Here is a 13639-nt window from a genome sequence, read left to right as displayed (position 1 = left end):
AAGGAAAAATACACAGGAACAGTTGATACACCGAGTCCAAGGGACAGCTTAGCTTGGGGGGGGTCATGCTTACCTGGGGCTGGGAGGCAGGGCCTGGGCTAGCTCCTGGGTGTATAAAAGGCAGACTCAGTGCTCAGGGCTTCACTCCACCACAACGGTTGAGCTCGAAGTGGTTTATCCTGTGAAGCCAGCTTCGAATCGGCATCATGAAGTGGATGATCGTAGCCTTGCTCTGCCTCCCGCTCTTGGAGGCAGCTTTGCTGAGGTAAGACCTGAGCTAGACTGTAGGTTCAGGGAGCCTGAAGTGGGAGCCAGGAGCCTGGTGCCTGTGGAGGCCCAAAGAGGGTGTCAGATCCCCTGGGACTGGAGCCACAACTGGTGGTCGGTGCTGAGACTTGAACCCTGCTCCTCTGGAAAAAGCAAACAGTGCTCTTATCCGCTGAGCCACATTTTCAGCCCCTTACTGGGTGTTCGAAGTAACCGAGGGATAACTTAAGGTAGTGGGAAGAGTCACACAGGTTATAATAATACCCATAGACTTGAGTGTCTGTAGATTTGGTACCTCATTCTTTCTTTTTGTAAACTATGACTCAATTTATCTTGTGTATGGGAGAGGAGTGTGAGTGTGCCTGAGCCACTGACTACATGGAGAGGTAAGAGGAGATTGCAGGAGTCAGATCTCTTCTACCATACGGGTTCTAGGAACCAACTCAGGTCAGCAGGCTTGGCAGCAAGTGCCCCTACCTGCTGAGCCATCTCACCAGGCCTGCTACCTGGTAGTTCCTTGGGTGAAAAGCCGGCTCCTTCCAGAAACTTCTGTTACGCAAACTCAGTGGAGGTGCTTGGTGTGGCTCTTGTAAAGGGGGTTAGCAGAGAAAGTCCTAAGAGAAGGAGGATTTAAGATGGAGAAAGAAGTAAAAGAAAAAGGAATTCTGGGTAGTGGCGGATCTGCAGCGCCCCTGGGAAATGGCAGCCAGCAGCTCTTAGATCACCTTTATGATGACATGGGCAGAAGCCATGACTCCTAATTTCTAACTCTGGAACCAAGTCACTTTCCCCATGGACGGTCTGGGGAGGCACAGTGGCGTCCCTGGGCTGTAAGTAGGGAGGGTTAGTACTGTTCCCTCACTCCATGCTCTGTCACATCAGTCAGTGGCAGAGGGCCACCATAGGAAAGGAGTCTTTGAGGTGAACCTGCTTTCTCTAGCACCTTTAAAAAATGTACCAGTGTGAGCTGGGATGTGGCTCAGTTGGTGGAGTGTACCTAGTTTGTATGGTGCCTTGGCTTCGATCCCCAGCTCTCTGTAACTTGAGTGTGGTGGCACATCCTTGGGAGGTAAAGACAGAAAGATCAGAAGTTCAAGGCCCCTCTTCGATAAGTGTTAAGTTTGAGGCCAGCCTGGGACACAGGACACACTATCTCAAAAGCATAAACACTGATTCTAACCAGGATGAGTCTCCAGTTCTTCCCCTTCTTGGGAGAGAACTACAGTGTATATCAGAGCAAGGGGTCTGGGTAGCAGGGGTACTTTCATGTGGGGCGAGGGTGGACGTGGTTGAAGTTGATTCGTTTTGAAACCTTGGAGCAAGCATTAAGGAGGAGTTTGAAAGCAAGAGGGAAGAAGACAAAAGAGAAAAAAGCTGGGAGGGAGTCAAGACCGAGAGGTGGGGGGACAGACAGACAGAGATGGGGGTGTAGAAGGAGAAAGGGAGGAGGAGGGGGAGGAGGGGGAGGACGGGCCCTGAGCTGACACGCAGCCTTCTGCAGGATCCCTCTGAAGAAAATGAAGACTTTGCGAAAGGTCATGAAAGAAAAGGGTGTGCTCAATGATTTTCTGAAAGCCCACAAGTATGACCCTGGCCAGAAGTACCGATTTGGCAACTTCGGTGACTTCAGTGTGCTCTACGAGCCCATGGCCTACATGGACGTAAGTCTTAACACTCCCCGCCCCGCCCCCACCCCGCGCCACCTTCATGGTGCCATGGTGCCTGCTCCCAAAGCTGAGGGCTCCCTGTCTTCCCCCACTGGAGTGCACTCTCTTCTTCCAGTCTGCTATGAGGAGCCTGGAGAGGAATCCTTACTGACCTTGCACCTGAGCCCTCAGAGAGCTTGGTGACTGACTGCCCTGGGTAGCATAGACGGAGCATCTTTGGCCTTCGGGCAGGTTTCCAGGGGAGACTAGGACCACCAGTTTCGGAGTCTGGAGGGCAGCAGCTGGGTCCTTTCCTACTTACCTTTGGAGTTGAGGAGCCTCTGGATCCCTCAGAGCTAAACAGTCTACCTCATGACATGCCTCTCTCCCCCATCAGGCAGCCTACTTTGGCGAGATCAGCATCGGGACTCCACCCCAGAACTTCCTGGTTCTTTTCGACACTGGCTCCTCCAACCTGTGGGTGCCTTCTGTCTACTGCCAGAGCCAGGCCTGCAGTGAGTGCTGGGTGGGAGCAAAGGGGACAGGCACCTCCCTAGGGACTCTGGGGGAAAGTCACTCCTGGAGAAGATGGTGGTGTTATGCAGGCACATGACCTATCCAAGCCTTGTCAGAGAGGCTGGCCCTGCAGCTGGGTGGCTTTCCTGCTAAGCAGTATATACCTTCATCTATGCCAGCCTGCCTCACCTGCTCCATGCTGTTCCTTCCCACCCATCCTGTGACCAGGACAATGCCATCTCTTTCTTAGGGTAATCTCTATTCTATTTCACATCAGTCGGTTCTGCCTTCTGCTCACCCCACCTGACCTCACAACACATCAAGTTTGCATCAAGTGTGTCTAAAGAATGGGCTGGAACAATCCTGGATGTGGTCTTGTCCTGCCGTAGTTTGGGCAGGCAGATGGAATTTGGGCAGGCATTTTGCAATACTGTCTTGGTCCCTGTCAGAGCTTTGGGATCCTATTGTCTCTGGTCCAAGGAGTCCCCCTTTGGTTATATCTCATGCTACCCCTGGATCTTGGTATGACCGACTTCTTGCAGGGGTGGAGGCTGTGCAATGAAAACATGCTTAGAGGCCCATTCCCTCCTAAAGCAGGTAACAGTCAGTCTGCGCTAGGGACCATAGTTCCAGAGCTTACCCTATGAGTCACAGGGGGCCTTCAGGGCATGGGTGATTCCATGCTGGAACTTCAGCTGTCCCTCCTTGACTTGCTTTTGTGAGTAGGGATGCTGACATCCCAGGTTTGAGCACAGGCTGAGGAGGAAGCCCTCCACTCAATAGTCTGACCTCCATGTCCCGTCTTCTCCGCTGCAGCCACACATCCCCGCTACAACCCCAGCGAGTCCTCCACCTACTACACCGAAGGGCAGACCTTCTCCCTGCAGTACGGCACCGGCAGCCTTACTGGCTTCTTCGGCTATGACACTCTGACTGTGAGTGAGGTTCCTATTCCTGGGGGGGGGGGGGAGGAAGGTGGGGGCCTTAAACAAAGCCCCTCAGATGTGATGGAAAAGCTGTTCATAGGATGGGAGGTCAGCACAGACCTCATCCATTCACGATGCTGACACCGATGGGCATTCTGTGTTAGGAGCTGGGGAAGCCGTGATGAACCCTTCGGTTGTAGCCGTTTTCCTTCGGGAACATAGATAGCTCTTTAGAGGAGAGAGGGGTGGGGCAGGACAATGCAGTGGTAGAGAAGACGGCTCCTGCTAGACTTTGGAAAGTGGGGCGCAGTTGAGGCGAGGAGAGATGAGCAAGCGTGGTCTCTGGGAGAGGACCCTGGCTGATGGAGGAAGGTCCAATTGGCTGCGTCACTATCGCTCTATTTTAACCTCCACTCCAGCTCCAAGGCATTCAGGTCCCCAACCAGGAGTTTGGCCTGAGTGAGACCGAGCCCGGTAGCAATTTTGTCTACGCACAATTCGATGGCATCATGGGCCTGGCCTACCCCGCCCTGTCTGTAGGGGGCGCCACCACCGCCATGCAGGGCTTGTTGCAGGAGGGCGCTCTCTCCCAGCCCCTCTTCGGTGTCTACCTCGGCAGGTAAGTAACTACTTAGCAGTCTCTCTGTCCTTCCACTACCCAACTGTGGTTCAGAAGTTTGAGAGCTGGAGGCTTTGGCCACACCTGGCCCAGAGCCTTCCTCTCCAGCTCCGGAATTTTGCACTCCCGTCCCATATCTGTTTCCTGTCCACTCTTTTTTTTTTTTCCCCAACATTTCTTTATTTGTGTTAGAGCAGAGGTCGGGGCACACACCACAGTGAGCTTGCAGAGGTCAGAGGACAATTTGCAGGAGTCAGTGTGGGTCCCAAAGATGGAACTCAGCTTGCCAGGCTTGGCCGCAAGCACCTTTCCTTGCTGAGCCATCCTGCCAGCCCATGCGATTGTTCTGTGTGTTCCTTGGCTGGGACAAGCTCAACTCTGGGAGTGGCTTTCACGCCAGCACTTCCTGGGTCTGCCTCCTGTGCCCACACCACTGAGGTCCCCCTCTAGCTGAGATTTTCCACCCCGTATCTCTCTTGCATGGTAATCTCTTGCTTCATCTCCTTTGATCTGTTTCAACTGGTGCTGGAGTCTTGGGGCTTGGCCCAGGACCGACTTCTAACCTGTTGTTAGTTATCCTATCAGCAAACATGAGTAGGCACCGTCTGGGCCTCCTGTTTCTCTCTTTCTTCAGTGTTAGCTACCTTCTAGAGAGTGTCCATACACTCACTGGAGCTGAGGGGCCTGAATCTGACATTGACCCCTTCGCTGTCACCCACTCTGCTGACTTGTTTTTTGCTTCTGTTTACAATCATTCCGCATGTCACCTTTGGGAACCCCACCCATCCCCAGACGCTGCTAGAACAATGTGCAAAGTCTCTCCTCCTCCTCTATCATCAAATCCCCACTTCTCCGCTCCAGGAGAAAAGTTAACAAGCTGGGCTTTCACGGACTCCTGGTGATAGGCTCCACCCACCGGCATGGGGTAGAGGCAGAAGACTGTAGTACCGGGTGGGACTCACCAAGTAACTGCCCCTCCAGAGGGGCTGGGACTCCATGGGACAGCATGGCTCCAGGGTCTCAAGCACTGGAGATTTGGAGAGGCCCAGATGGGGAACCCATCTGAGGGAAACACAGGCAGTCCTCGCGAAGCCCCAGTCTGAGAGAGACAGAGCCTATCCCCAGGGAGCCCCAGTCCGAGGGAGACCTAGCCTGTCCTCAGGAAACCTCAGTGTGAAGTGAGGTCCGGAGCTCTTCTCTGAAGATGGCTAACTCACCACAGGAAGCCCTTTGCCGTTCACTCCTTACCCTTCCTTTTGTCTTCTACAGCCAGCAGGGATCTAACGGTGGACAGATTGTTTTCGGGGGTGTGGACGAGAACCTGTACACTGGGGAGATCACCTGGATTCCTGTCATCCAGGAGCTCTACTGGAAGATTAACATTGATGAGTGAGTCTGTGGTGGGACCTTGGGAGTGTAGCCTTCTCTGCCTGCACCTCAGGACACTATAAACCATCTGTCCATCCATCCATCCATCCATCCATCCATCCAGACACTGCTGGTGGGGATGGGTGGGAGAGGACCTTTGAGATCCTCCCTCCCCCAAAGTCACAGCTGACCTGGGCAGGAGTATCAAAGTCCAGCTAAATCTGGAGAAGAGGGGTTGGTTGTAAACCAGGAGGGGCAGCACATAAAACCTCAAACAGGAGGTCCCCTGTAGTCTAACACCACAGATAAGAAACCGAGTGTTTCAAAGTCCTAGCAACAACCAGCAGCTCTGACTTTCAGTGTGCCCACAGACGCCCTTGAAAATTTGGACATAGGTTCCATGGCCATTCAGATGGCTTTGGATAGACTCTAGGGTGCTATGAAGTGAGGCCCCCTTACCTTCCTCAAGAACAGCTTGTCTCTGCATGAAGCCTTGTGTGTCACTGTGGTGGGAAGCCCCTCTGACCACCTTGAGCAGGTAGGGACCCATGCTGTTGTCTTCTTACCATCCAGCTTCCTCATTGGTGGTGAGGCCTCCGGCTGGTGCTCTCAGGGCTGTCAGGGCATTGTAGACACAGGCACCTCTCTGCTCACCATGCCCACTCAGTACCTGAACTCCCTTCTGCAGACCATCGGAGCCCAGGAAGGAGAGTATGGAGAGGTGAGTGTGATAGGAAGGGCCCCCTTCCTCAGGGAAGGCCATCCTGTGGCGGGGCAGGAGTGTGTGTTACTGACAGTTTCTCTTTGGGAACACGAAGCTAGCTGAATTCTTGGCCTCCAGGCTTTTAGCTACTGAGGGCACTAGGAGGTAGTGACTCTGGCAGAGTGGAGACCTGGACGCTGGAGCTGAGGGAGTATGGCAAAGCAAGAATCTCTTCTGAACTTATGTCACCTTGGAATATGGATTCAGCACTGGCCTTTAGGATTGGCAGAAAATGACTGACAAGAAGTCAGGGCCAAGCAAATGAGTGACAAGGGACAGTTCTGTAATCCACCCATCCTTCACCTCCAAAAAGCCATGCTCTCTCCTGCTCCTTTCCATCTTAAGGTCAGCAGAGAGTTTGCCTGCTGAACCGATTCTCACTAATTTTGGGGGGAACTGATTGGCTACATGTTGTACAGATCTGTATGTTAAAGTGCACTTGCTGAGGAAGGGCAACAATTCAATCTCTCTCTCTCGGAGTGGAAATTCAGTCGGGAGCAAAGCTTCAGCGTAGTGGGTTCCTCAGGGTTCCTCGAACCCCTCCCCCTCTATGCTCTAGCTACTGAGTGCTAATAGAATGTAAGTCAGGGTTCCCTTGGAGCTGTGTCCCCCATCCAAAGCAGACTGGGGTACGGACCCAGGGTGTAGGGTGCTGAGGTGGCAGGTGTGATGGGCACTGTTCTAAGGGGGCCGTGTTGGCCTGGGCCTTGTTCCTCTCTGCAGTATTATGTGAGCTGTGACAGCGTCGGCAACCTGCCTACCCTCACCTTTGTCCTCAATGGTGTCCAGTTCCCCCTGTCACCCTCTTCCTACATCTTGCAGGTAAGGCCTACTTTCTGGGGGCGGAGCCTCCAGGACTTAAGAACGGGTCCAGAAAAGCTAGGGTAGGGTTCGAATCCAAGCTGGTCAGTCTTCAGGGCTTAACTACCAGGCTGACCTACTGCAGACCGGGAGCAGGGGGAGGGCCGTCTGTGGAGGAAGAACATGGCAACCTGAAGTCAGCTACTGGGGAGACACCACCTTCCTCCCCACGCCTCGGCTGTCCTACAGTCCTTGTGTCACTCAAGGGTGGAAGTTCAGTCCACCTATGAGCGAGTGAGTGACGCTCTCTCTCTGTTGAACAGGAGGATGGCTACTGCATGGTGGGCCTCGAGTCCTCCTATCTGACCTCTGAGAACGGCCAGCCCACCTGGATCCTCGGGGATGTCTTCCTCAGGTCCTACTACTCCATCTTCGACATGGGCAATAACATGGTCGGCCTCGCCACTGCCGTCTAGACTTGCCATCTGGACAGCCCCGTGCCTTTTCCCCTCTCAGCTGTCCCCTGCTTGTGAGGGGTACCCCTCTGTCCTTACTCTCCACATCCAGTCTCCCCTTTCTGTACCCTAGACTTTCTCTAATAATAAATAGTTCTCCCCATTGACCAGCCTGTTGGTTCATCTGTGTGTAGGGTGTGTGGGGTGGGGGAGCTGGGCAAAGTTGTAACTTGTCAGATTCCTGGGTCTGGGGGAACTGTGGGAGCCAGGGCAAGTTCCACTTTGACTGACCTCAGTGGCCACCAGGTTCTCGGTGGGTCATTAAGATGCTAAGTGAAGCAGTTTGAAGCCAGGCTTGGAGACAGGCTGTACCCTTGAGGGCCTCTTCACAGATTCCCTCTGAAGAGGTAAAGACCCCTGGTGGGAGCAGGCTTGTACATGATGCTCTGTTGAACAACTTCTCAGATGTCCCCTGCTGACTTCAAGGCACAGCCATGTCCACTAGCAACATGTCTGACGGTTTGTCTCTTCAGCCTTGAATCAGTTTTGACTAGAATTTTCTGAAGGATGTCGTACCCATTTCTAACAGTTGTGGGTCCTTGAGGAAGCAAGATGCTTGTTTCTAGAAGGCTGCAGAAGGTTGACGCTGAGTTAGGGTGACTATACTTTTCCCCAGTCTCCTAAATCTCAGGACTTGGGTTTGAAGTGGGGAGGAGGAGGGCCAGCTCTTTCCCTGGCTTTCTCGGACAGCTCAGTGAGAGGTCTGTTGCTCTAGGCTTCATTCTTGCACTTCCTTAGAAAGCTCCAGAAAGGTGCAGTCACATGATAGGGGAAGAGGAGAAAGAGAAGAAGAGGAAGAAAATAAGGGTAAGGTGGAGTGAGAGGGGGAAGGAGGGAAGAAAAGGGCAGGGAATGCGGAGCAAAGGATGTATGGGAGAAGGGGTAAAGAAAAAAAGGAAATAATGCTGTCTTAGTGCCCTTAGCTTCTAGTCAGAGGGAGGAACAGGAAAGGAGACTGGAAACTGGGCAGTAAAATGGTGGTGGTGATACCGTTCCAACTGCCTCTTACATTGGCTGGCACACAGGGGAAGATCCAGGTCATGCACCCCATTCCAAACTGAGACAGGATGGATAGGGGACATTGTAGGACTTGAGAGGGAAAGGAGTCTCCTTCATTCTGCAGTCTGGATGAGGTCTTTTGTCAGCTGAGAACCATGACTCTTAGCACAGAGAACATTTCCTGTGAGGACTGCCAGCACAGAGATCATTTCATTAAGAGTTAAAAAAAACAAGCCAGGAGTGGTGGCGCACTCTCAGAAAGCAGAGGCAGGCAGATCTCTGTGAGTTCAGTGGTAGCAGAAGCCACTAGGGAATTCCAGGCCAGCTAGAGTTATTTGGTGAGTCCCTGTTTCAACAAAATAAAACAACAGTAAAAATAACAATAAACCAGGCTTAAGGCCTTTGCATGTGTACCCTGGACTAAGGCCTCGACTTTAGCCCAGATGCTCTCTGGGAACCTGACAAATAATACTGCTTTGTTTCCAGTTAAGATAGCCTAACTTCCTTTATGATCACTCACCTGGTCAGTTACAACACTATCAGGGACACCGCAGGAAACATCCTGTGATCTTATTTAAGTTTCTCAGGGGTCCTCTGAAGATAACTTCAGAGCTTACCAAAACAAGAGATCTGGCTATCGTAAAAGACAATGAGAAACCCACACCCAATTTCTCCGATGGGCCTATTCTTTCCCTGATCATCTCTTCGTCTTAACCTCTGTGTTTTAAATATATATTTTAAAATATATTTTTAAGTCGGGCAGTGGTAGCACAGGCCTTTAATCCCAGCACTCCGGGGACAGAGGCAGGAGGATCTCCATGAGTTTGAGGTCAGCCTGGTCTACAGAGCGAGTAGGACAGCCAGGGCTACACAGAGAAACACTGTCAACAAAACCAACCAAACAAACAAATACATATAATATATATGTTATTTATATATATTATTTACACATATATTTTAAAATAAACTACAGTTATGCTTCATGCTGGCTTATCCTAAAATAACAATAATTAATAGAACAACAACAATTGTTATTATTATTAAACAAAGAAGTCAAAAGTCTCTCCAAGTGGAGGTTATGAAAGGATAAGGTAACTCCCCAGTCTGACGCTGGCAATTCTGAGTGTCTCCTGTTGCATAAACCAGGAGGGACCACCTGGGATCCCGTATCTTTCTCACATTCCTGGAAAAGCAGCTTAGTCCTTTCACAAGATGTCATAATGTAGTAAGTCCTAGCTCTGGACATCACTGATAGAGAAGAGAAAGAAAATCTGAAAAGGGAAAAAGGGGGCAAACGTTTAAAATCAAAACTTGATGCCTTTGCAACTTCGTCCAGCAGAGTAGAACTGCAAATCCCGGCGAGCCCCGCGCGGCTGAGGCAGGGACTACGTTTCCCAGCGGGCGCCGCGGGAGGCCTCCGGGGGCGGTCCGCAGGGGGCGGGTGCTGCCCTCTGCCGGGCGCAGCGGGAAGTGGGCGCGGAGTGACAGCCGGAGCCCGAGCGCCGGGCGCGGGGCTAGGTGACAGCGGAGGCGGCAGCTGCGGGCGGGACGCAGAGAACGGCGACGGCGCCGACGGCGGCGGGAAGGACGGACGGGGCGGGCCTGGCTGGTTGCGCGTAGCCCGAGGAGCCCGAGAGCGGGCGACGGGCGAAGATCGGGGGCCCGGCACCCGAACTTGGGACAAGTTACCGGAACCACAGGGCGCCGGCGGCGGACAGATTGACCTTCAAAGCGAGGTGAGCGGGACTAGCGGGCAAGGGGTGCACGGGGGCCTGGGGAATGCCAGCTCCGCACTTCCCATCCTGTGGGTGCCCGAGACAGGTGGGGTGGGTGGACGGGGGTACAGACTTGAGCAGGACTGGGTGCACCGCACCGCCACCCATCCGCAGCCGGTGCAGCCCTGGGTACCGGGCGCGTGGCCCCGGCGGTGCAGCTCGTCAGCCGGGGAGCCCCTCGGGCCCCTCCCTTCAGGCCGGGCAGGGGGCCGCCTCCCCGCGACCTTATGTAACCGGGGCGGGAGTGGCCGGGGCGGGCACGGGCCTTCCTGGCCCGGGGAAGCTGAGTGGAGCTAGGGCGGGAGGCGCAGGAGTGAACTTGCCAGAAGTTTTGAGGGACGCTGGGGCCCTGGGCTCGCTCCCCCTCCCCCGATACGGCGGGGGCGGGGGGCTCGGGGGAGGGAGTCCGAGGCCCAGGGAGGTGTGCAAGTATCAAGGCCGGCGGGGCCAGGCCCAGCCTGGATGGTCGCGGGGGAGTGGGAGGGCCGGAGAGGCGCCACGCCCCGTGGGCTGGGCTGCCGTGTCCGGGGGTGGTGTGGACGTCCCATCCCTCCCTCCCTCGGAGCCTGTCTCCCTCTTGGGTCTCTTGCAGAAAGACACCCCTGATTTCAGCCCCTGGTGTCCCTGGCAAACTTATCCTCCTGCATTATCCCACCACCCTAGGGAACCCCAACTCGGGTCGCACCTTCTGTGCGTCTCGCTTTCTGCTTCCCTGAGCTTCCAGTCGTCTGCCCTCCTCCCTAAGCCACCCTCTTGGTCCCCAATTCCGGGAAATTCGCCCCCTTGTCCCTGTCTACCCCTCTCACTCTGTATCGTCCAACCCCAGGCTGGCCCGCCCCGCCAGGTCAGTGTCTTCGTCTCCCCCACCCCCCAACTCCGGACCCCGTCGCCTCTTCCGCCCAGCGCCTCCTGGAAGGGAGCTGGCGGATGCCACCTGGGTCTCCGCCCCTCGGCCCCCGCCGTGCTCTGGGTTCTGGCTTCACGCACCGCTGCCCGGAGCTGCTTCGGGCTGCGCGAGCAGGTTCGCGCCGCAGCCGCCCGGCGCGCCCCAGCCCCGCGCCCTGGGGAGGAAGGGAGGGCGTCCGCCCGGGTGGGGCTGGTCTGCGCCAGCGCTCCCCCGGCCCCCGCCCTCCATTCTGCGCCTGCCCCTCACCACAGTGCCTATCCCCCCCCCCCAACCTGCGTCAGCTTTCGCTTGTCCTGCAGAGGACTTTTCAGTGTGACAGTTGCAGGACTAAACTTGAGTGCTCCGTGCACAGGGGAAGTGTGGCTTCCACCTTCCCCGACCCTTGATGCAGCAGGCAAGGGGAGCCTCTAGGACGTGGCCTGAGGCCCCTACACCCTCCCTGGCCCGGATTCCGCTGGCCCAGACCAGGCACTGTTGTGGGGTGAGGTGGGGGCGGATCTCCAGTTTCCTCTAGGGCGGCCAGGTGCAGATGCTGGCAGATCCGAGCGCGGAGGCCGGGCTCGGTGGCCCGCTCCCTTCGTAGCTGCTTGGTGCCTCGCCGGGGAGCTGGTCGCCATTCCCCAGGCTCTGCCCTTCCGCAAAGAGAGCCAGCCGTAGTAACCGTCCAGCCAGGAGAGGCAGTAGAAGGGGAAGGGGTTGCTGCCTCTGGAGCTTTTACTGTGCCTCAGTTTCCCTCGGCTCTTTTGGTTCCCTTCTTTTGGCTTGCCTCCTAGTTATAGGACAGTTTTGAGAAACAGAGCATGTGATGAAGGCAGGTCTGTTTTGGGGTTCTCCTGTGTGAGAGGAGCCGATACTGCTTACACTTTAACAGGGCCTGTTGCAGCTGAATACTAATTCCCTGTCCTCCTAGGAGGTGGAGCTAGATGGAGACCCAGGTCTCTTGGTTCCAGGCCCCATGGAATGAGGCAGGGGACGACGTCTGAGGCGAACATTGAATCCACAGAGAGGCAACAACTATGCATTTAGGGCTGATGGCCTGGTGACTCAGTCAGAGGTGGGCAGGGAGTGGGCCAGGGAAGGCAAGCGTTCATTCAGGCACCACTGGGGGTGTCCAGTGCCCGCCCATCCCATCACCAGTGAGCCGCCACCTGCCCCCACCCCGTTTCCTGAATGCTGGGAAGTAGGTGGGAGGGGACCTACCCTCTTGCCTGGCTGCCCTTTGAGGGTCTGGCTTCTGGCCCTGACCCCTCCTGGGCTCTGTTTATGGCTGTAATTGCATCGTTAGTTAGGGTTTATAGAGTTACTTAGCGCCTGCCCCCACAGGGAGTGGCCCAGCCACCCTTCCCTCTGGCTTCCGTCTCTTCCTTTTCAAAGTCAAGTTGGTTTTTGCAGGCAGCAGGGGTTTCCCCAACCACAGCTGGCATGAAAGCCAGGTTGAGAGCCTTTGTCCTGGGGATGGAGGATAGGGGACACTTGGGGCCCAGCTTGGGGCTGCCATAGAAATGACAGTGGAAATTGAGTTGGCCTCCTCTAGTGTATGTGTGTGGGGGGGGGGGGGGGGGGGATGGGGAAGGGGTGTGCTCAGATTCTCAGAGCTTCCAGAAGTATCCCTGTCTCAGGGTATAGCCCGCCTCTTTGCATGTGCTGTGAAAAGAGAGAATAGAAACGGAGTCATCTTTAGCTGCTGTGAGGACTGAGGGCAGAGAAGGGCCAGGTACCTGGAGAGTACATGGTGGGGTGTGTGTAACGGATGTGGAATTGTGGACTCTAGTCAGTGTTGTGGATGAGTTGTGTGGATGAGTGTCTCTGACGGAGTGATGGGAACACACACTGTATTTATTAGCATATTCAAGTGCTGTACCAGAACCCGACCATAATAAAACCTGCAAGCCAGCATTGAATGCGTCTCCCTGCACCAGGGCAGGGATTATTGTTCCTGTTACACCGATTCAGAGAAGTTAAGCAAATTGTTGAAAACCACACAGCCTGGAAGTAGAGGGCTGGGGTTCTAACCCAGGCTCAACCGATTCCAAGACCCACATCCCTAGTTCCTGAAGGAGAGCACTTAAGTGTTAGTCAGAAGTTCTTTTTTATTTTTCTTATTTATTTGTTTGTTTATTTATTTTTGTTGGGTTTTTTTTTTTCCAAGACAGGGTTTCTCTGTGTAGCCCTGGCTGTCGTAGAACTCATTCTGTAGCCTAGGCTGGCCTCAAACTCAGAGATCTGCCTGCCTCTGCCTCCTGAGTGCTGGGATTAAAGGATAGTGCCACCACCGCCTGGCCAGAAGTTCTTTAAAAAAAAAAAAAAATGTTTTTTTTAAATGTATGTGTGTTTGTACGAGGCTGTGTGCACAGAGTGCAATGCCCATAGGGTCCAGAAGAGGGCATCAGATCCCCTGGAGCTGGAGTTCCAGGCAGTTGTGAGCTGCCAGGGTGCTGGAAATTTACAGCCAGAGATCTACCCACTGGGCCATCCGTTCTACACACACACACACACACACACACACACACACACACACACACACACACACACACACA

At 54.5% G+C, this 13639-nt stretch overlaps 1 protein-coding gene across 1 annotated transcript; it reads left to right on the top strand.

Moving 5' to 3' along the window:
- The first annotated feature begins 206 nt into the window (after nucleotides 1-206).
- Pgc (progastricsin) lies at nucleotides 207-7382 on the top strand. The gene is made up of 9 exons (XM_036167007.1): nucleotides 207-265; nucleotides 1769-1928; nucleotides 2311-2428; nucleotides 3246-3364; nucleotides 3775-3974; nucleotides 5244-5363; nucleotides 5916-6063; nucleotides 6829-6927; nucleotides 7230-7382. Exons 1-9 carry the CDS (start codon nucleotides 207-209, stop codon nucleotides 7380-7382), a joined length of 1176 nt encoding a protein of 391 aa, XP_036022900.1.
- The last annotated feature ends 6257 nt before the right edge of the window (nucleotides 7383-13639 follow it).

This window comes from Onychomys torridus, chromosome 18, assembly GCF_903995425.1.
Source record: "Onychomys torridus chromosome 18, mOncTor1.1, whole genome shotgun sequence".
Lineage (NCBI taxonomy): Eukaryota > Metazoa > Chordata > Mammalia > Rodentia > Cricetidae > Onychomys > Onychomys torridus.
Note: the sequence above shows the minus strand (reverse complement) of the source record. Positions and strands in the feature narration are given on the sequence as shown.

Bases quoted from the DNA above. Each gene is read 5' to 3' on its own strand.
- Pgc (XM_036167007.1), top strand. From the start codon at position 207: ATGAAGTGGATGATCGTAGCCTTGCTCTGCCTCCCGCTCTTGGAGGCA. The intron at 266-1,768 runs GTAAGACCTGAG...AGCCTTCTGCAG, and splicing joins TTGGAGGCAGCTTTGCTGAG to GATCCCTCTGAAGAAAATGA. The intron at 6,064-6,828 runs GTGAGTGTGATA...TCCTCTCTGCAG, and splicing joins AGGAAGGAGAGTATGGAGAG to TATTATGTGAGCTGTGACAG.